This window comes from Solanum dulcamara, chromosome 2 (assembly GCF_947179165.1).
Source record: "Solanum dulcamara chromosome 2, daSolDulc1.2, whole genome shotgun sequence".
Taxonomy (NCBI): Eukaryota; Viridiplantae; Streptophyta; class Magnoliopsida; order Solanales; family Solanaceae; genus Solanum; species Solanum dulcamara.
The window spans coordinates 5,816,067-5,840,300 of NC_077238.1; the positions used below are offsets into that span (position 1 = coordinate 5,816,067).

The 24,234-nt window shown below is 35.5% G+C and overlaps 1 protein-coding gene across 1 annotated transcript; it reads right to left on the reverse strand.

Moving 5' to 3' along the window:
• Positions 1-15,068: 15,068 nt before the first annotated feature.
• LOC129880099 (cytochrome c oxidase assembly protein COX11, mitochondrial-like) lies at positions 15,069-21,003 on the reverse strand. The gene is made up of 8 exons (XM_055953971.1): positions 20,722-21,003; positions 19,637-19,742; positions 19,147-19,513; positions 19,016-19,068; positions 18,239-18,311; positions 18,020-18,124; positions 15,661-15,741; positions 15,069-15,577 (listed from the first exon to the last, which is right to left on the reverse strand). The coding sequence occupies exons 2-8, from the start codon at positions 19,717-19,719 to the stop codon at positions 15,476-15,478; spliced, it is 864 nt and encodes a 287-aa protein (XP_055809946.1). The 5' UTR covers positions 19,720-19,742; positions 20,722-21,003; the 3' UTR covers positions 15,069-15,475.
• Between the last annotated feature and the right edge of the window lie 3,231 nt (positions 21,004-24,234).

Consider the following 24,234-nt stretch of genomic DNA (forward strand, 5'->3'; position numbering starts at 1 on the left):
AAATTATCAAAAGTGAGTGTTTTTGACATCCATCATCACACGTTAACAAATTTTGATGGCTAGATGTAACGTTGTTAACTTGTGTGCTTCATTATTTTTCATTATTTTTCTCGTTATATTATTAGACTTGTATTTATTTGTTCTATAGGTAAGAAATGACACTAACAATGATGAAGATTGATTATTGAGATTTGAGAGGATTAAGTAGGTATTTATAAAAGTCAATCAAAATATGAAGGAGATAATATTTATTTGTTTAAAGTTGGAAGAAACGTTTGATATTGTTAAGGCTTTTATATCTAAATTCATAGTTAAAATTTAGAAGTTTGAATCTCAAAATTCCAACTCTATCACATAAATTGGGTCAGAGGAAATAACTTACATTTGAAGGGTAGGGACGAGTAGGCACAAACAATTATCCTACAAGATTTTGTGTAATTAATCAAAACCTAGGTACAAGAATGATGTGAAGTTAACCCTCTTAGGTGATGAGATGCCAACAATCGATTTTCTTTGCCAAAGCCTTTTCCATCGCTTCCAATTTTATTTTTTTATATGAAGTTGATAAATGATGAAGAAATCGAATATTGAATAATGGGAGTAGCTTCAGTACAAAACACAATTCAATTTCAAAATTTGAAAAAATGTGATGACAGGTTCTTTCTACTTCATTTGCTGGCATCGGATACCGGATGAGAAAAAGAAAAAAAACTACTTCTTTTGCAGCAAAGTTCTTTCTCTATTCTTGAGCTTCCAAAACGTATAGTTTCATGTTTATTTGCACCATATCATCCATCAATGTTTGTTGGACCGGCCCGTGCTGATTTGCTCATCATGGAACAATATGAACATCAATACTTTTGTTCGGATTAGTATGCACATCAACACATTCCTGAAGAGTATAGTTTGTGGTTGCACATCAATATCGCACACCAATTGCTACCTTGAAATGCTTTTAGGATAGCTGCCATAGAGGAAGCAGACCTTGTTCTAATCCCACCAATCAAATTCACAGTCCTACTTGCCATAAATCTTAACCAGAGCTTGACAAGTGGACAGTGAACTTAAATAATAGGATTAGAATCAGGTAAGATCCTCTATAACAGGTCTTGTGAAAGTATATCTAGGAAACAACTGGTGTGGGGAACTACAAACTACTAATCTTCAGAAAAGTTTTGATGCGCATAATAACTAGAACGAGAATATTGACATAGTACAACACATTATTTCATGGGCAGGTTGCCACAGACCAACGACAACAATAGTGACGAGGAATCACTTCCCAAGTTCCAACTAACATTATTCACGAAGAGAACTCTTGAAATTGGAGGTCAAGTATAAGTACCTCGGGAAGAAAGAGATCCTGGAATTGGAAATACACAAAAGTAAATCAATTTATGCAGGTAAATTCGAACAATCTAAGATAAAAATCTTATGTCTCCAAAAAAAGAAAAAGAGAATATAAATCTTATATACACAAACATAGGATTTGTACAGATACATATGCATATCTGAAAAGCCGATTTTCGTTTATTCATTTTGTATTGTAAAAAGGAAAGAGATCTTAATTCCTCAAAACTTCTACTAGTATTTCTATAGAAAAAAAAAATCCTCTCATACATCCACCAAACAAACAGAAACACGTATCACCCGTATACCTACCATGATCCATACCTCAAATATTAAAATTTAGATTTTTTTGAGTTTGACCGTCGAATCCGCATCTATGTTGGATATATGCACCCAAGTCCTAGCAACTTTGGTTATGATTTACTCTGACATTTAATATTTCTAAAAAAAGAATCAGCTCATACCTCTATCAAAAAAGTGAGAATGAAATCTATTGACAACTTATAAACTGAATAGAAAAAATAGTCTTTTCAGATCTTGTTGTAGGTGTAAAAATGAAGAATTTTAAAATTCATAAAATCAAAAAATACAAGTGTCCGGCAAAATCAATTCTTAACAAACAAACAGAAAGACATATCACATTCAAACCAATAAAAGTAAATATATATAGTTTGTAAATGTCACGCCCCGGGAGGGTACCCTAGACATGGCCGGCACTCAGAAATCATTACTGGCTCCTAAGAGAACCACTTGGCCTGATCACACATCTGTTCATTCATTCAATCAGCGGAAGACTTAAAATAAGGAGATAATTAGGTGGACAATCCCAATCAACAATCTAACTCAAGAAAGAAAGGTCATTGGGCCAACAAATCGAACTCCAATCTATGTCATTAAAATAGTATGACAAGAACAATTCATGGAAATAAAATACTCCATCGACCCATCACTATCTAGTCTATGAAGTCTCTATCACTACTATCTAATTGGTGTCAATGACAGGTTCATGGCTACCTTAAATCAAAATAAAAAGACTAAACTCAACGCAAGAATAACATAAGTGGTATCCTCCAAATATAGGGGAGGACTCACCAATAAGCTGAGTGTGAATAGATCCTCAACGGTGCGCCTATTGATGATCTCTTAAACCTGTCTCTGCATCATAAAACGATGCAAGTCCAAATAGACGTTAGTACGTGGAATGTATGAGTATGTAATATGGTAGAATAAAACATACACCAAGGTAGAATAATACCAGTTCAGATATCTCAAACAGAAAGGTAAGAGAGACTCAATCAAGGTGTCATAAGTCTAAAGTAAGAATGCAGTTTAGACAGAGACCAATCATATACAATCCAATCCAATCATGTACAATTCAATTCAATCCAATCATATAAAATTTGATCCAATCCAATCATATACAATCTGATCTAATCCAATCATTTACAATTCGATCTAATCTAATCATATACAATCTGACTCAATCCAATCACATACTATCCAATCCAATCCAATCAACCAAGTATTCAATCAACTCAATAATAAACTCAAAGGACTCGACTCAACAGGTATGCAAATTAGAATTTAGCAATGTTTTACAATTCGACTCAATCTTCTACAATCTCAATCAAACCAATCATATCATGCACAATCCACTCAATTTGGGAGTTTCTCTAACCGACAACAATCCCACCACCTATAAGTAGGTGATGTGCAACAAGACAACATTATTGTCATGTCCGTTCAATACTTTGTCAGGGTATGAACGAATCAACCAATCATGGATCCAATAATCAATCAAGTCCTATCATGTCAGGACAATGAAATATGAAACATCCGACTTTAAAGGTTCAATCCTTTACTACGTTGGCTACGTAGTTCATGGGATTCGAGTAGGGACTATACTCTTACCCAATTCAGTGCTCGATACTCCTTCCAAGATTCAATATGCTCATATCTATCGGGTGAGTAAAATAATCAAAATACTCATTTAGTCTCTTTTGGACTTAGTTCAAATCAACTCATTTAGTCTCAGTGGACTCTTTTCAAAACTCAATCAATTTGGTCTCATTGGACCTTCTTTCAAAAAAATCAACTCATCTCAATCATCAAACTCTTCTCTTTAAATTTGATACAATCTCAACTCAATGAATGCAGTAAATATTAAATGCATTTAAAATATAATTTTTACCCATCAACTCGTTCTAAAAATAGACATTTTAATGTAAAAATGCTCAACTCGTTTATACTAAAAATACTCATGCTCAGAGACTTTTCAAACTCAACTCATGCTCAAACTCTTTCTAAATCAAAGATGAAAATAATCATTCTTTAAGTTCAAAATAGTGCATAAATAATTTATGCAAAATGTTCGCAAATCATTTTTAAAATTCCTTCCCAAACAATCATTTATACTCAAAATCCTCATAAGACTCCAATCAAATCGAACTATGCAAATTATGATGTCACATTAGACTCCAATCCACTCCATTTCAAGACATCATCATCAACATTACCTCTTCATCAATCATTTTACCTTTTTAAAGATAGACATCATTTACATCATCATCAAATATCTTGATCCAAAATCCTAATTTAACTCTATGTTCAATTTCATCAAACTCATTAAAATATGCATCATCTCACTTTGAAAGCAATACTTTTATTTGTACATGAAAACCATCAATCTCAACCTCAAGACAAATTATGACAAAATGAAATCTGATCTTGGGTTCATGTGAATGAATACATGAATCCATACTCTCAACAAAACTCAACTCAAGAACATCATTAATACCTATGAATTTATATACAAAACTCAATAGAAATTATAGATAACTCAGAAACTAACCTCATGGAACCTCAAAACTCAACTCAACTCGAATCAATAAAGATGTAGGGCACGTGAATGAAATCAATCTAACGTTGTGAGTAGCCTTACATACCTTAGAGTAGATCTTGAAGAAATCTTGATGTTAGTTCCTAAATGAAGAGCTTGAATCCTTGAGTTTGAGAGCAAATTTGTTAGTGATGATCTGAGAGAGAAGATGATGAAGTTTAGGATTTTGGGGGAGGCAAAAGACTGAAAAATGACTTCAAAATGCATCCAACTTCATATATATATATATAGGGAATGGTCCAAGTTACCCTTACTGAAATCTAGAATTTTTTGCACAAATTTGAACTATACGGGAGCAGGTCCGCGACGCGGAGGTGTTTCACTATAGTTCATTTTTTTCCGAAATTTTGAGTTGAAGCAAAAACTGGCCAAGTCCGCGTCGCTGACTTGGCGCGCATCTCTCTGGTTAACTAGACATAACTTTTTACTCCGAACTCCAAAAAATGCAATATTGGTGGAGTTGGAAAGAAAACTCAAAGACCTTTAATTTGATAGGTCAAAGTCCACTCAATTCGTTATATTCTAGGAGATATGGTCATTTGAAGTTGACTTTTATACGGACTCATTCGAAAACTTAGCCGATAGAAATTCTTTGGAGTTGGCTTGGTGTTAGAGATCCCTTATGACCCTAAACCACATCTAATATACTTAAAATACATAGAAATTGAGCCTAACTCATATATACAATTAGAAGTCATTCAGTCCGAGTCTATACGCATATGAAGAATGGTTCGAGTCTTGGCAAAAAAAAAATGGGGTGTTATAGTAAAACTTGAAATAAAACCCTAAATCATGATATGTTGAAAAAAAATCTGACCTTTTGAGGTTGGCTTACTTCTCCAAAGATCCCAAATCACCAAATTAAAACTTTGTTTTGGCTAATATAGATTACAGATCTGAGGAGAAATTAAAATCTTTCTAAAATTGGGAGATGTACATGCTCTAGAGAGAGAATGGAGAAAGAGTTAGAAGAGCCCTAATTTCTTATTATTATTAGGGTTTTCTTTTCCTTTAATGGTGGTAAACATAGCTCTACTTTGAGTTTTATAGCAATTTTTTTAAAATTGGCCCTAAAGTTGGTAACAATTAGAGTTGTTGGTCCAATCCACAAAGGCTTTAACTAGAATTACATGAGTCAGGCCTGGTTGGACCTTAAAACAACAAACTCAATCTATTACTATGTGGATTGCGGACCGCTCCGCACCAACACACTTTTTTAGAAGATATAATTTTATAACTTTTAAAGTTTAAATTCCAATTTGAACATACCAACATAAATATTTGCAAGATAATATTACATGTGTTATTAAGTTTTTGCCAAGAATGATACTTAATGGGGCAGGGAAAAAGTTGAAAGATAAAGATAGGAAAGAGTGTGTTTTGATGTTTAATTAAAACGTAGCACTGTCAATAAGTTGAAAAACAGAATTCTGGTGATATATGTTAAGCTAATTTTCGTATAACTTTAATAAAATACTACTTTCATTCGATGACAACTACTTAATATGTATGCGGCAATAAAAAAAATGGAGGTTACAATTTCTTAAAGACAAAGATAAACTTTAAAGCATGAAGTATTTGTACCATAAATGATGTTGCTCATATATATTCAGAATTTGATAGAGTAAAAAAAACTTGGCTTCTCTTCTTGCAACTGCGCGCTTCTCCCATCACTTTAGCTTTCTTCTTCATGTCTTCCCCATCAAACGATTCGCCAAGAACTCGTTGTTGGGATTTGAAGATCACATCGGAGTAGTATTTCTTCAACATCGCGAACCAAAGTCTTAACATCAATGGTATGATGATAATAATTGACTATCTCCACTCTCAAAAATACTATTTGAACAATTGATTGTTGTTGAGTTTCATTTAAATTGATTTGAGGCTTGAGGGTGGTTAAATTTGAGCCTGGAGGATAGAAATCAATTCTTCGTACGTTTTGAGAAAAATATGGTGATGGCATTAATTGCCACCATAGTGATCCTGTTTCATAAATTTCGAGAGAAATTTTCGATCATTTGATAGTTCAATGTTAAATTTGTTTGTGCGTGTTACGTTTGAAAGTTTTTGACGTTGGTCAATAATGACAAATTTAACTCATTTTTTAATTTACTTTGCTAAGCTCTTTTCTTAGCAATGTCTTAACATCAATGGTATGATGATCATCATACTTAGAAATATTTGGCTGAGAATTATCTAGAGATGATCATCAATCATTGTTTTAGGGTTTTAGGGATATATCATTCACAACTGTATTTCATTTTGCCTACGTTGCTTCTAGCTCCATTGTTTCTTTATTTTCTCTTTTCATATCACTAAAATGCAATGACGGGCTATCAATTTCACCCTACGAAAAGGGAACGATATATTAGGGTTTGCGAGAGACGAGCTACTTCTATGAAGATATTTTAGGGCAATAACAACACCTCAAGGAGCATGCATTTGCTGCACTAGACGACATCGATCTTGATGCTATATATACGTTAGATGTTCTGCATTAACATATATATTTTCTACATTATTAGACGATATCGATCTTGATGCTGTATATGTTAGATGCACATTAATGGAGTTCTTATTTGAAAGCTTAATTAGCTTTTGTGTTTATTTGCGCAAAAGAACACACACAAAAAAAAAAGCAACAAATGTATGGAGGGCTACTAATTAATGAGAATGGTTTATGCATATTATAATTAATAATTCATAATAATATTTGCCTCCAGTAGTATCAGCATTGGTCTTAATATTGTCTTCAAACCATAGGATATTATTTTTATTTTATTTTTTATATTAAGCCATCCATCCAGGATACATGCAAATGCTACAAAAGCCAACAACAACAACAACAACAACCCAGTGAAATCCCACATCGTGGGGTCTGGGGAGGGTAGAGTGTACGCAGACCTGACTCCTACCAATGTAGGACGGCTGTTTCCGAAAGACCCTCGGCTCAATAAAAGTATAGAACAAGGTTAGACAAGAATATTAGAGTAAATAAGTAGATAATGAAAACGATCCAAACAATAGTATAATCAAAGCACAAAAAACAGTAGATATTATTATTGGATAATAACATAAATACCATAAATAACATACAGCAGAGTACCAGAAATCATAGTGCGTTAATACGCCTACGAATAAGGGAGAATAAAACCACTATGAACTAGCCTTCTACCCTAATGTGTGTCCTCCACACCCTCCTATCTAGGGTCATGTCCTCGGTAAGTCGTAAATGCGCCATGTCCTGTCTGATCACCTCTCCCCAATATTTCTTCGGCCTACCCCTACCTCTTCTGAAACCATCCATGGCCAGCCTCTCACATCTCCGCACTGGTGCCTCTGGGACTCTCCTCTTCACATGTCCAAACCATCTCAGTCGCGTTTCCCGCATCTTGTCTTCCACTGAGGCCACTCCTACCTTTTCTCGAATAGCCTCATTTCTAATCCTGTCACTCCTGGTATGCCCACACATCCATCTCAACATTCTCATCTCGGCAACCTTCATCTTTTGCACGTGGGAGACCTTAACTGGCCAACACTCTGCCCCATATAACATAGCTGGTCTAACGACCACTTTGTAGAAACAAAAAAAAGTAGAGGAAGAAAAGTCAAAGATAGTAGGCTGAAAAGAAAAGCAGCCATCATCAATTTTTCCTTACGCGTAGCCGACCTTACGCGTTTTCATGTTGAAAACGCGTAAATTTTTCCTTTACGCGTTTTGTTCCTCTTATAAATAGAGGGCATTCTGCCCTCATTTAGATCATTCCAGAAAGAGAGAGTAAGAATACAAAGAGAGTTATACACCAAGATAAATATTGTAGTCTTGAGTGTCATCTTTAGTAGTTGTTCCTTTTACAAGAGAGAAGTGTTAATTGTTGTTTTCTCCTTGTATTTGAGAGCTGTGTATTCCATATTTTTATAGTGAGATCCTTCTACCCCGTGGTTTTTCCCTTCTATCAGTTAGAGGGGTTTCCACGTAAAATTCTCGTGTCTAATTTATTTTCATCATATCAAACTTTAGTTGTGGTGCTTCCTCCCCCCAACATTGGTATCAGAGCCCTCGGTTATTCTATCTGTTTTATGCAAAAGTACTATTTGTGAATAGTAAATTTGGTGAACAGTACTATTCACGTGAATAGTAAATTTCGGTGACGGTACAGTTTGTCACGATTGTTCGCAAAAATATTCAGAAACGATCTAGAAGGGTGTGAAGCAAATAACAATGTCGAGTACAACAAAGTTTGATGTTGAAAAATTCAATGGGACTAATTTCTCATTGTGGAAAATGAAAATAAAAGCGATACTGAGAAAAGACAATTGCTTAGCTGCAATTGAAGGCAGGCCCACAGACTTTGTTGATGACAGCAAGTGGAACGACATAGACAGCAACGCAGTTGCTGATCTACACTTGGCACTAGCTGATCAAGTATTGTCTAGTGTAGCGGAAAAGCGGACGGCGAAGGAAATATGGGATACTCTTACGGGGTTGTATGAGGCCAAGTCTTTACATAATAAAATCTTCTTAAAAAGAAGATTGTATACTCTTCGAATGGCAGAGTCCATGTCAGTTACTGAACACATCAATACTTTGAATACTCTATTTTCGCAACTTACAACAATGGGTTGTAAAATAGAGGGGATTGAACGTGTGGAGCTTCTACTTCAAAGTCTGCCTGACTCGTATGATCAACTCATCATCAACCTGACGAACAATACAGACAGTCTATTTTTCGATGAAATTGCAGCCGCTGTCTTGGAAGAAGAAAATAGGCGCAAAAATAAGGAAGACAGACAAGCAAGTTCGCAGCAAGCTGAAGCTTTGATGATGGTGAGAGGAAGACCAACGGAACGTGGCCCCAGTGGGAGTCACAATCATGGCAGATCTCAATCAAGAAGTAAGAAGAATATCAAGTGCTACAACTGTGGCAAGAAAGGGCACTTCAAGAAAGATTGTCGGTTCAAGAAGAAGAGTGAAAATCCTGAGTCATCAAATGCTCAAGGGAATGTTGCATGTACCTCGGATGATGGAGATATTTTATGTAGTGAGGCAATATCAAATAATGAAGGCAGAAAATATTTCGCTGATGTCTGGATCATGGACACAGGAGCAACATGGCACATGACTTCCAGGAGAGAATGGTTCCATCAATATAATCCAATCTCAAGAGGGTCAGTGTTCATGGGAAACGATCATGCTTTGGATGTTATTGGTATTGGGTCCATCAAAATAAAGATGTATGATGGCACGGTACGCACCATCCAGGAGGTACGACATGTAAAAGACTTGAAGAAGAATCTATTGTCTTTAGGACAACTAGATGATAATGGATGTTCGTATAAGACTCATGGTGGAGTCATGAGAATATCCAAAGGAGCGCTTGTAGTGATGAAAGCAGAAAAACTTGCTGCAAATCTATATGTGCTTAAAGGTGAAACACACCAAGAAGGAGAAGCATCAACCGCGTCAGCAAGTTCATTTGAAGAATCAACGATGATGTGGCATCGTAAACTTGGCCATATGTCGGAACGAGGTTTGAAGATTCTTGCTGAGCAAAAACTTCTTCCAGGGCTCAAAAAGGTTTCGCTACCCTTTTGTGAGCATTGTGTTACCAGCAAGCAAAATAGACTGAAGTTTAGCAGTTCTTCTGCTAAAAGCAAGGAAATACTAGATCTGGTTCACTCTGATGTCTGGCAAGCACCGGTGGAGTCTCTAGGAGGAGCGAAATATTTTGTGTCATTCATCGATAATTACTCCAGGAGAAGTTGGGTGTATCCAATCAAGAGAAAGGCAGATGTTTTTCCAGTTTTCAAAGAATTCAAAGCGCGGGTGGAACTTGAATCTGAGAAAAAGATCAAGTGTTTGAGGACAGATAATGGAGGAGAATACACTGGTGATGAATTTAATAACTTCTGTAAACAAGAAGGTATTAAACGACAATTCACGGTGGCATATACTCCACAACAAAATGGAGTAACAGAGCGGATGAACAGAACCTTGTTGGAACGGACAAGAGCTATGTTGGCAACTGCAGGGTTGGAAAAACCATTCTGGGCAAAAGCAGTCAAAACCGCCTGTTATGTGATCAATCAGTCACCATCAACCGCAATTGATCTGAAAATGCCAATGGAGATGTGGACAGGAAAACCAGCTGATTATTCTCGCTTACATATATTCGGAAGTCCTGCTTATGTTATGTACAACACCCAAGAAAAATCAAAATTGGATCCAAAATCCAGGGAATGCATTTTCTTAGGGTATGCTGATGGAGTCAAGGGGTATCGCTTGTGGGATCCCACAGCCCGCAAGGTGGTAATCAACAGGGATGTTGTATTTGTTGAAAATAAGATACAAGCAAAAGAAGGTAGCACTTCAAAAGAAAAATCAGAGACTACTACAGTTGAAGTTGAAGAAATAGAAGAAGTTCCAATTTCTTCTGAAGCAGTACCAGAGCACGAAGAACAAGAGCAAGCTGAGATCGAAACTCCAGAAGTTCGACGGTCAACTAGGGAGAGAAGAGAACCAGCTTGGCACTCAGATTATTCTATGGAGAGTAATATTGCATACTGTCTACTAACAGAAGATGGAGAGCCTTCAACTTTTCACGAGGCTATGAAAGGCCAAGAATCATCTCTGTGGGTGGCAGCAATGCAAGAAGAAATTGAAGCTCTTCATAAAAATAAAACATGGGATCTTGTTCAATTACCACAAGGAAGGAAGGCCATTGGAAACAAATGGGTCTACAAGATCAAACGCAATGGTAATGATCAAGTTGAGAGGTATCGTGCAAGATTGGTGGTGAAAGGATTCGCTCAGAAAGAAGGTATCGACTTCAATGAGATATTTTCTCCAGTGGTTCGACTCACAACAATTCGAGTGGTCCTGGCGATGTGTGCTACATTTGACTTGTACTTGGAGCAGTTAGATGTCAAAACTGCATTTCTTCATGGAGAGCTTGAAGAAGAAATTTATATGCTCCAACCAGAAGGTTTTGAAGAACAAGGAAAAGAGAACTTGGTTTGCAGGTTGAACAAATCTCTATACGGTCTCAAACAGGCGCCGAGATGTTGGTATAAGAGATTTGATTCCTTCATTATAAGCCTTGGATACAACAGACATAGTTCAGATCCTTGTGTTTATTACAAGAGATTTGTTGATGAAGATTTTGTTATTTTGCTATTGTATGTTGACGACATGTTGGTAGCAGGCCCCAACAAAGATCGTCTCACAAATTTAAAGGCACAGTTGGCTAGGGAGTTTGAAATGAAGGACTTGGGACCAGCAAACAAGATTCTAGGGATGCAAATTCACCGAGACAGAAATAATAGGAAGATTTGGCTTTCTCAAAAGAACTACTTGAAGAAAATCTTGAGACGTTTCAAGATGCAAGACTGTAAGTCAATTTCTACCCCACTTCCTATTAATTTCAAGTTATCCTCAAGTATGTGTCCTAGCAATGAAGCAGAGAGGATGGAGATGTCTAGAGTACCGTATGCATCAGCAGTGGGAAGTTTAATGTTCGCTATGGTATGTACAAGACCTGACATTGCACAAGCAGTGGGAGTGGTTAGTCGGTATATGGCTAATCCTGGTAGAGAGCATTGGAATATTGTTAAGAGGGACATGGCAACCTAACCTCTAGACAAAAAAGAGGGCTTACAGTGGAGTTAATACTCCTAAGAGATCTTGTCTAAGACTAAGAATATAATTCTGACACATTGAAGTGCTATAAACCTAGATAAACATAGAAGTAACCAACAGCTTTAGCCTAAACCTACTGACATCTATAAAAGTAGGAGAATCACGGGGCTCATAGCACCAAGAAGAGTGTTTTTTTTGCTCATCTTCCAAAGGACGGGAGCTGCATCTTATCCCTTCTAAAGGGACCAATAGCCTCCTTAGGTAAGTCTTCTTTATGTAGGAAATGTCATCTTCTTGAAGGGTGGTGGCATGCTTCGCAAGAGTTCTGTTACTTTCTCTATAGCAATGACTAATCGTGACATTTTTCTGTTATATTTTGTGTTGAATATCATCGATTATATATTTATATTCTGCATTCTCCAAGAGGGTCTGGTCATCCCTTTGATCATGTTGATTTCATCTAATGTCAGATATAATAGTAGTATCATATACTCTCTTCGTTTCATATTATTAATAGCATACACCTTAAGAGAGTTTTAATAAGAGACGTATTTTACTAAACTAATCTTATTAATAATGCTTTGAAACTCTAAAGTTAACTATTATTACTTTACCGAGGGAAAAAGTAATACTGTTATTTTCAGTAGGTGAGGGAATTCAGTTTGTAACCCCTCTGTACTGTTATTTTCTTACTAAATAAAAGTACATGATAAGTAAGTTTGTTTTGTTTTTCTTCTAAAAAAAAGCACTAAAATGAATAAGTAAAATCGAACATTTATTTTTAGTACAACGATTAACTAAAATGAAACAAAAAAGGTATGTGTTGAAGGATCGTGATGGTGCTTCAGGATTCCAATATATTACATTCATTAAGATCAGAATGAGCTTGCCGGAGGACAATAAGATCAAATAGATCTGTTAGCTGGAAGGATCAAATATGAGTTGTGCAAATTTATGAATGTAACCTCAGTGAAGAGTCAGAGTTTAAAAGTTTGCATTAATTTTGTGCTATTAGAGGAATATAAATAAATAGCATAGAAAATAACTTCATGTGGAAGATAGAAAATAACTTCATGTAGAAGATTTGTTCCTTTTGTGAAATGCAAATGTTGTTGCTCGTTTTCTCTTTTCCTTCACAACTTTATAAAGGTTTTTTCGATAACAAAAAGGGGTTGCTCAGATGGTAAGCACTCTCCACCTCCAATCTCAAAATTGCGGGTTCGAATCGTCAAGGGAGCAAAAGGTGGAGTCGTATTTGCTCTTTCCTTCAACAACTTCGTTGTCACTCATGGATCTAGCGTCTAAGGATAAGTGACTCGAGCCTGTAATCTTGAAGTTGGAGGTGAAGGGTTCTTACCATCTGAGCAACCTCTTTTGTCATCTCCAAAGAAACCTTTATGGAGTTGTGAAGGAAAAGAGCAAAAAAGTCTGAATTTTCCAAAAGAATAAAATCTTCCTCATGAAGTTTTTTCAGGTAAATTAGTTCAAGTTTTATATTACACTTGAACCAAATTAAGTTTAATTTCAAATTTGACTTGACTAAATACAATTATACAATTAGTGCAATAATTACTTGGTAATATAATGCAAAGATTCTGTTTTGCTTCTTTTTTTCAGTTTCTTGCTCTCTTATATCTGTCGAGTCTTCGCAATTATTTTTGCTTCCATTGAGGAAGCAACTTCTCTTTCGGCTAAGAAATTTTAATTTCTCGATAAAAAAGCAACTTTAGAAAAAAAAATCCTTACTTGCTTCATGGACATAAAATTCTAAATAATGCTGAATCATGGAGTTAATATTACTGACGGAGTCTGTTTGGCCCAAAAAAAATTTGGATCATCTATAATGACTTGGCGAATCATACTCATATCCTCTACATGATTCACATTACTTTTTATAATATTTAGGAGCCACGAAATAGAAATTTAGGATATTTTCAGTTTTTCATTTGTGTTAATTCAAGAACTTTTGGGAATATTAATGACCGGCTCTGTTTGGCTCAAAAATTTTTTAGGATCATTCGTAATGACCTGGTGTACCATGTCCATAGTCTCTATATGATCCACACCATTTTTTTAACAATTAGGAACTACAAAAAAGAATTCAGGATTTTCTCAATTTTTCATTAGTCCATAAACTTTTGGAAATGTTATGGCTCTTTTTTGTCCAAAAGTTTTTAGATTCATCCGTAATGGCCTGGTAAACCATACTCATTGCCTCTAAACTACGCGGTTACTAACTAATACTACTGATAAGGATAAAAGGAGGAGAGGCTAGCTCGCTACTTCTCCCAGATAAAGTTCAACAAATCTTGCTTATATATTAACCTTCTATCCTAATCTTCTACCTTTCATATCTTCCTAACTAAATTCATGTCCTCGATAAGCTAAAGTTATGTCATATCAGGTCTAATCACCTCCCCTTAGTTCTTTTTTGGCCTACTACCACCTCTCACACCTCCTTATTGGTGCATCTACACACCTCCTCTTCACATGTCTCGGAACCATCTCTATCTCGTTTCTCTCATCTTGTCCCTTATTATTACATTCCTAGTCATATTTCTCCTAATATGCATGCCCACTCATCCCTTTGAGCATGATCTCTGCTACACTAATCTATTGACTCATTGACTCCAAATTCGTCTACTCTGTGTTTCACAAGCTGAGAAATATAGTCATTGACTAGCAAGACTTGCTACAATATTTAAAAATTTACAAGTTCTTGATCAAAAAACAAATAATCAACTGAAAATTAATGATGATGATTACCAAAATATTTCCTCTACATTTTTTCACTCTCTTATATCTCTTCACAATTACTTTTGCTTACATTGAGGAAGCAACTGCTCTCCTAAAATGGAAATCAACTTTGCAAAATAAGAATAATTCCTCATTGGCTTCATGGACACAAATTCTTGTGAATGCAGGGACTGGAATTGAGTTAAATATTCTAATGGTAGAGTAAATAGGTTCGATATTACAAATGCAAGTATTGTTGGCACACTCTATGATTTTCCATTTTCAACTCTCATTTTTCTTAGCATAAATCATTTCTCTGGCACCATCCCACCTGAAATTGGTAAACTCACTAATCTTGTCTATCTTGATTTGTCCAACAATTATATTTCAGGAACAATCCCACCACAAATCGACTCACTAGCCAAGCTTGAGACCCTTGACATCTCTGAGAACCAATTATATTTGTATCTTTATGGGAATCACTTTCCTTGCTTATCGGAAAACCTTTCTATCTCTACAAGGTAGGGGTAAAATTTGCGTACATTTTACCCTCACCATACCCCACTTGTAGGATTACAAATTGTATATGTAGCTGTTGACATCTTAATTTTCATACAAATATAATACATAACCAGGGAAGTGGATAAGTTTATCATCTAACACAACAGAAAGACAAAATATGGCTAAGGAAAAGGCTACAATTGTTGTAGCCATTCATATTTTTCTTCTCTTTTAAATTACTGTAGTAGGATGACAAGTGAATCTTTTGGTCCAGTAATAAGAAAAACTACAGGTGAAACAATGTTTTCACTGTTCTTTTCCTTGTCAGCCACAAAAACAAAGCAACTTCTTTATTTGTCCGAGACCTTAAAGAATGTGTATGATAGGATCAAATTGCTGATGCCATCCATTTTGGGGTCGGTTTCAAACTCGGGATCAATGTAAAAGAAAACCTACAAATGCAAGTCGATTAATGTGTCATTGGCATGAAAAGATGCAATAATCTTCAGGCAAAGAAAGTTGATGAGCAACTTACAGGCATGTCAATCTGCTCCCCAGGAAGCAATTGCTGTTCTTCAAAGCAAAAACATTGTATTTTATTGAAATACACAGCAGCCTGATGAGACAAAGATTTTGTTTCCCGTTAAAAAGATGTAAATGGCTCGTATGGATACCTAATACTTCCCTGCACCTACGTATCGAAAAAACAATACTGCCTTGCACCTTGTAGCTAGCACTAAAGAAAACCAAATAATGTATTATGCCAATGTTTAGCGGAGATACATATTGCATGCAATGTGAGAACATTAATGGGAGATACAAAGAAGTTCCCGTAACTGCAGGTTCACATCAAAGGATCAGCATTAAGCCCGTACTTGTTTACCCTAATTATCAATGAGCTAACTAACTCAATACAAGATAGGGATAATATTGTGTTAATTGACGAAAGCAACAAAGGTATCAACCAAAAGATGGAACTGTGGAGAATCATTCTAAAAGGTATGGGATATAAGAAAAGTAAAAGATTGAATGCACTACAAGTTTAGTAGTCAACATAAGAAGAAAGAAATGGATGTGAGAGTAGTTGTGGTGCTTGAATGTTGTTTACAGATATCTAGGTGAGATGCTCCAGGAAAATGGTATGATTGAAAATAAGAAGGACTATCAAGGTTTTATATGATAGTATGATGCCTACTAAACGCAAAGGTAAGTTTTATGTGACAGTTATAAGACTAGCAATGTTACGTCACTAATGTCCAAGTTCCAACACAACCACAAGTTAAATGTCACAGAGACACTTATGCTATGAGTTAAGATGGATGTGTGGTGATGTAAGAATATAAAAGATGAAAAATAACCACATTTGGTAGAGGGTGCAAGTAGCACAGATCGAGGATAAAATGAGAGTCTCTTGAGATAGTTTGGTACATGCCATGCATTGACCTCTAGATGCACCAATTTGTAAGTATGCAACCATGATGAGCGAATGTGCTAAAAAGAGGACGAGATAGACCTAAAATTACATGGAAGAAAGTTTTCATAGAACTACCTATAATTTCTTGGAATCCATGAAGACAAACGAAAAATAGAGCGGAATGAAAGAAGAAGAGATCAATGTTAAGTTATACCAATTAGTTGAGAATATGTTTTTAGTAATGTCAATACACTTACTTTAGATCGTATACCTTCCTAGGAGTCTTTTAGTCACGTAAGAGAAGATCGAGAGAACTTCTAGTACTTCAAATTATTATTTTGAGTAATATTGGCAAACTTCATTGTTGTATTTCACTCAATGATTAGATGGTTAAACCAAAAAATACAGGAAAGTCAGTGACACAACATTCCTCCTTAGGCGGGCAACAACTACCAATGGAATTTCAATACCATCCACCAACCAAAAAGGGTGATATCATGAAACAAGAAACTAGACTAAAGATTAGGTTAAGAGGAGGAGAATACATCAAGTGGAACATAGGAAGCATGCTAAACCATTTCTGCTTTTTGGGCCACTACGAGGAGATGAAAATGTTGCTTGAAGGAGCAAATCCCTTTCAGATCGACAAATCACACTTGTCTCTAGTAACTTTAAGAAATATGAGTTGAACCAATGTTCCTAGGTGCTATAAGAACTGCATACTCAATGAAAGGAGTTTCCAGGCAGTAATGGGCTCAATAAGTATGATTATGAATAAAATCTAATGTTTCAAACTTACTAGAGCCTTGTTTGTTTAGAATTTATGACTGTTTTAAAAATGTGTGAACTTGTCAACCAAGTATGGGTGTACTAGGGTGACTATGCTATGAAATTGAAGGCACATCACCATTATGGTTGTCAATTTATGCTAATCTATACAGAACAATATATTTTGAGCAAACGACTGGATTACACACTATATAACTGTCAGTAGTAGATAGATGACCTAAGCAGAGTCTCAAAGAGCATAGTGACATGGGGTCTCATGCTTCATTTCCTTCTTTTAGAGAGAGCAGTTAAGTTACGTATGGCATAGTTGAAACCCTCATGTTGGAGACACTCTTGAACAGATGGTGTGTCACCATATTGGTGCCAACATCAATGAAAGCTGACTCTCAAACATCATAGTTTAGCTCAATACTTTTAAAAGAAAAGATACCTTTTTTTATGACCTATAATATGTTTGGAATAGACTCAGAAATAGAAAACTTGTCTAATAGAAATAATATAACAATGATGACGAACATCTACAGTTTTGAGGTGTTCCATAGAGGAAAACATTGAAAATATGAAAATAGTTGGAGGGACTAGGGAGTTCCATCTTCAAGTCATATAAGCTGCCTAAAGGTTGTATTGGATGATTGAGAACTACAAGGGGAGGTGGACAAACTACAATACACCTGATTTTATAAGCATATACCTTCATGGGGGTTACATTGTATGTTGATACACCTGTAATAGGAGTCGAGCTTCGATTTTCAGCAGTGTAAAAGGCAAGAGCACTCTCTCCTGGTTTTACTCTTACCTAAATCACAAGATAAGGAGAATACGTCAAGTGGAACATAGGAAGCATGCTAAACCATTAGTATGTTGACTAACTATTTATGAACATAACACATGCCTATAACAGAAAAGGCACCTCACGCTGTGTTGGAATAAACTTCCAAGGCATCCCGTCTGCTACATCAGCATTGAATTGTACTGCAATCTCCCTAATGCAATATAAAAGAGTTACATAAATTAATTTGTGAAAAAAAATTCACTTAAGAAGAACATACCACATTAGAAATTTCTTCTAGCATCCGTTTTTCTCTTTCGATAATAACTGAGAAATCTCCAAGGGACAGTAACGGTTAAGAAACTAGGTGGATTTGCAAGTTAACTGACAGTTTTTACAAGTTCTCTGTAGTATTTGCTTCAAGAAACACCACTGCTATTCTTTATTCACTATCTTTTAGGCAAGTAGACACAAAGAATTGGAGAGAAACAATGTTTCTTATAAGAGAAAAGCACGAAAAAGCGACAAGGTCCGTGAAGTTTGAAACAAAAATCCCATTTGCAATTAGTACTAAAACAATCAAATTGCAATAAAAATACTACCTTATTTCAGCATCTAATAAGCCATAATTCCAATATTAATCCAACTCCTTAAATTGAGAATTAAAGAATAGACCGGTTCTTATTTGTATCAGCATGGATTCGTTAATTGGGAGAGCCACTTCTCTAGAGCACATGTCTCCACCCATGAAAAGATGGTCCCTCGCTTTGCATCACTTCATCTTTTTATGCGACGAAGCAATGCTTTTTTATAACACGAGTGAACAAAAAGCTTTCACATGTTCCCAACTTTCCATAAACAAAAGATAGTTGCCAATTATAATAAAAAGATCTTCAAGTGAGCAACATATGAAAGTACCTGGAGGTAACTCTTCCATCTTTCTCATGTCGGGCAATCTTTTCTTCAACACTCTGTAAGGTGGTAAATTTCATTGATTTCATAGGACTCTGAAAGCCTATTTATAACCAGATCAATGACGAATAACTTACCTCCCGACGTTGAATTGTACCTCCATATCCCGTGGCTTGGCAGAATCTCCTGTACAGAGGAACTGCAGCATAGCTAGCCCCTACCATAGCAAAAACTAAACCTACCAAATAAAAGAGCATCTTCCTTGATTTATTCTCTGTTGCAGTAGCCTGAGTTCCATAATGATGACGAAGATTCAACATTGGCCAAGACCTAACTGTACTCTGCCCTCTCAAAAGGGAGGGCCCTTTGCAGTTGTGAAGTGTAGATTTATTAAGCTCACATCTTGATGTGAAACCTCGATACCCAAAACCAAAGATTTGTCCATATTTATTGTTGATTGCCCCAAGATTTCTATCTTTTGACACTAAAATTTCAAGATATTCCCTGAATCAAGGAAAAATAGGTTGAGCAATATGGGAAACACTCAACTACCATTAACTCATTGCAATGCAGATATGCCAGAAGGGTAAAAGAACTAAGAGAAAAACAAAATAGCTAATTAATCACCTGGATGTGGAAAGCGGATAATGATGAGTCCTGTTTAAAGAAACTAAAGGATTGACTCTTCTAGAGAGCCTGAAAAGTGACATCTTCTGCGAAACTGGAAGCTACCCTGTAATCAATACAGCCAAGAAAATCAACTTTTTTTGGAGATTCACATCCTCTATTATGTTTAAGAAGACAATAGTTCACTCCAATAAATAGTCCAGCATTATTCTGTTGCTTTACTGCTGAAGACTTCAGATGAAATAAAGGTCTTTGAAAAGCAATCAAATATGATTAAGATAGCCAGCAACCATTGGCTGTATCCAAGAGTCGGCTATTTCATGCATCTGCACTTTTAACTTAATTGCTACTTATAAACCAAATCATTTTATTCATTCTTTTGTTTCTATTAAGCTACGTATTTAATACATTTATTTCTAAAAACAAATCAAATCATCCATATATCAAATTGTCATTAAAATTAAGATATCTGAATTTGAATATATGTCAGATTATTATTCTCTAAATCTCACAAGTTAAACATAGTAAAGAAACCGATAAAGAAAAAAAAATATACACAAAATTATAAAGAATGAAATTAATTGAGCAAGGTACAAGATTAATTGATCAAGAACTTATCTTCAACAAGTGATGACAAGGAGATAAGCACACACACCTAATAAAAGAGTGCAACGAAACAACCATGCATCAATGCATATGATATCATCAGATCATCACCACAAGTATCATCGATCAGTTATCTTCATTATTTCCGATCGCTAAAGGCAATTAGACTTCAGACTTCAGTAGTATTATATTGTGTTGTAGTGTATTGTTTTAATGAATATAACATTTGGATAGATTTTATCGTTCATAGCTCACACACTAGCAATTTGAAGAACAAACCCTTACAAAAAGAAATGGTAAGTGATAAAAAATGATTATATCTAATAAGCAAAGATAAAATGAGAAGAAAAAATAAGGTAACTACGCAATCACACTGATTAACGATACCATACAATAAAATTAAAGTAGTAATCAAAACAAAAATATAGAAGCATCCAAACAAGCTGCAAATCAGTAAATAGAATAGATTTGAGGTATACCCAGATTTTTTCTCCAAAGCTTGTTGAATATATAGAAGCTCGGAGCTATACAAATTTGTTCCCAAAATATAGCAAAAAATCAAGAAGCTCGGCTATGGAACTGATCGGAATACGAACCAAGAGGGGGAAAAATCGCAGTGACCGCGAACTGGAACGAAAATCCCAATCTTTTACTCAGGTCTCCGGTGGAGGATGGTGGCCGCCGGTGGAGTGGGAGAATGGGTCAGGCAAGGAAGATGAAATTTTGAGGAAAGTACAATTGGGGCCCAAAAAAAATAAAGGAAATTTAGTGAAATTGGGTCCATTAGAAACTAGAAGGCCCAAACATAGTTGTCAAATTACATTTGGGTTCTGATTACTTTAACTGTTTAACATATGTACATGTTAAATTCTTTTTCTTCGAAAATGATATAGAGCCTGTTTGGATGGGTTTTAAGTTGGTCAAACTAACTTATAAGCTCTTTTTTAGCTTTTGAATGTATTTGTCTAATATTAACTTTAAGCCATAAAGTTCTTAAAGTCAGTCAAAAATGAAAAGTTAGGATTTCTAACTTTTTTTTCTAAGTGCTTAAGCCATTTTGTTTGACCATGAAAATTACTTTTATATCCCTTATATTTTAACTAAATTTCCAAACTATCCTTTTTATTCTTTTAACCCTAAAATTCAAACACGTATTTTCAACATAAGCACTTTTATCCAAACACTCAACTGCTTATTTATAAAAATAATTTTCAGCACTTCAAAGTTCTAAAAATACTTCATACATAAAAGTTACTTTTTTTAAGCTCATTCAAACGGGCTCATAGATGTGTCAATAACTTGCTACAAATTTTGTGATGAAACTCTTTGAAAACTTTTTTAAAAAATAATAATAAAATATATATATATATATATATATATATATATATATATATATATATATATATATACTACCTTAGAAGTATGAACTCTAAAAAATAAAAGTTAAATTACGTAAATACCCCTCACTTATGTATAACCCCTAAATTACATTATCACCCCTTCACTAAATCTATACTAAAATAACCCCTAACTAACCAGATGTCGACAATCGTTTGCTTTCATTCAAACTTAACAATGTCTGCTTTCATCAACAGCTACGCCAACAACCAAACGTTCCCAAGGGATGCAACTTCTGCAATTACCTATTTATATCACCCAATCTTATTTTGGCCTCTCACATTAAAAATCATACTCCTTCAAAAAATGCATAGTTTTTCCCTGCTTATTATTCTTCAAACAACGTTCTTATTTATCTCAAACCTTCAACTGCACTTTCTTCTTTGCTTATCTTCTTCCGTTGTTTTCGCAGGCCACACTTAAATATGTAAGTTTTTATTCTCCTTATTATTCCTGTAACGCTAATCTGTGGAAAACTTTCAGCACACCGTATTTGTGCTCCTAACATTGATATTACCTGTTTAACCATTCCTTTTAACTTGCAACACACCGTACTTGTGCTCCTAAAATTGTTATAACTTGTTAACACATTCCTTTTACTTTAGCAAATACACATAGACGTCCGTAATTAATATTGGTACTCACTTTCTCCTCTGTCTCTCTATCCATCCAGATTCAGCACATATGGCGACTGAAATAGAACTTCATTGCCTGCCCATAAACAAGATCCCAAAACAGTTTGTTGATTGAGTGATGAGAGTATTAGTTATTCGAAAGAGTTCGGCAATTCCGTACAATAATTCACGTCATGAAGGCACTTACCAAACGATAATATTAGTTGATGACGAGGTAATATCTTTTACACTCTACTTTCCTGAATACATTTCTCACGCCATCGAACGTCGTTAATTCAATATTAGGGGACAAAGCTGCAAGCAACACTATTTAATAAGCATATCGACAGATGGAAGGAATTCTTGAAGACAAATAAGAGTTACTATTGCTAATGGCCGGTTAGATCGGGTCAACTCCAACTACACATCGGTGCACAAAGAAGTTGAACTGTCCTTACCTTATTCCAATATAGGGACAGAAGGGAGAAGGTTGTGAAGGTGGCCTCGTTATCCATACCTCCGGTCGGATGAATGGAGATTCCTATGGTTAAAAAAGTAAATCCTAAACTAATAACCCAGAGGGCGTCTAATTTATCGACTTCACAACAAAGATTCGAAGGATTCATTTGCTTTGAGACTGACCCCCTTCCAGGCGAAAAGGGGAAGGAGCATCTGCCGGGAGTTTCGGGTTTAATACCGATATTTTAGCAAGCTCCGCAGGACGACCTACCACTAGTCTTCGGCAGGAGGGGTTTATTGCACAAAAAGGCGGGCGAAGGCTTTTTGAAAAAGTCTTTTTTTTCTTGTAAATGCATTTTTTTCTATTTAGAGAGATGGGGCTTCAAGTTCTTAGGAAGAGCCGTACGAGACAGCTCACGTACAGTTCGGGAGCCAAGCCCCTGCGACAACACAATCATAAAGGAGACTGATCATGATGTATCAACACACAAATTCTCGGATGGCTTTGTTTCTTTGGAACACGCTGAGAAATTGTCAAATGATTCCATATTCGATAACTCTTCACACAATTCAATTTATAAATTCACACGCAAATACATAATAGCTATCACTAATCAACATGACCTCTATTCAGATTTGATTTGCGTGTTAGTTATGGTGAATCGCCTCATTGTAAAAGGCAAAAGAAAACGACACGAAATTGTTGTCACTAATGAACTGTAAGCTTCACTTGTAGTTTCACTTGCTTTCTCTCTAGCGTTATAAATATCGGACAAGGCATTTACAATACTCGAATCCTGATAATTCAGAATGGAGCATACAACTGTTACTCTATGGGGAGATTTGGCAGAAAACAATGGTGCCTTTCTTCAGAAGCTGAAAGATGATCAACCTATCTTAGCCTTATGCGACGTGCGAGTCTCGATCTATAAAGGTATTACACAACCTTTTCTATCTGCTAATTTAAGAAATATTATATAATTCCTCATTTTAATATGCTATTTCCTAACTAGGAATTTTTGGGATATCAACTATACCCGTGAGCAGTATGTTGATCAATCCTATGTTTCAAAAATCACTAGACCTTCGCTCCTGGTGCACTATTTCATTTTGTACTATACTAGCCAATATTTCTTAAACATCACTTCAAGAAGCTATGTTACAACTATAATTTAACAACACAACCAAGCAATTTAATTGGGGGCAACTATATAGCAGAAGTCCTACCCAATCTAAATCTATCAACATAAATTCCCAATATTTCTTAAACATCACTTCAAGAAGCTATGTTACAACTATAATTTAACAACACAACCAAGCAATTTAATTGGGGGCAACTATATAGAAGAAGTCCTACCCAATCTAAATCTATCAACATAAATTCCCAAAAACTATTTTTAATTATGTGCGCCAAGTAACCAACCTCATCCGAAATGCAGGCATGAAGTCATAAAGGCCGAAAAGAAGGATATTACCATCACACCGAGTAAGGTAATGAAAAAAGCCACAGAAGTGACGTTA

Coding starts and splice junctions, on each gene's coding strand:
- LOC129880099 (XM_055953971.1), bottom strand. CDS start 19,719: ATGTCACTTTTCAGGCTCTCTAGAAGAGTCAATCCTTTAGTTTCTTTA. Junction 19,514..19,636: donor TATCCGCTTTCCACATCCAG/GTGATTAATTAG, acceptor TCCTTGATTCAG/GGAATATCTTGAAATTTTAG. Junction 15,578..15,660: donor GGGAGCAGATTGACATGCCT/GTAAGTTGCTCA, acceptor TTGCATTTGTAG/GTTTTCTTTTACATTGATCC.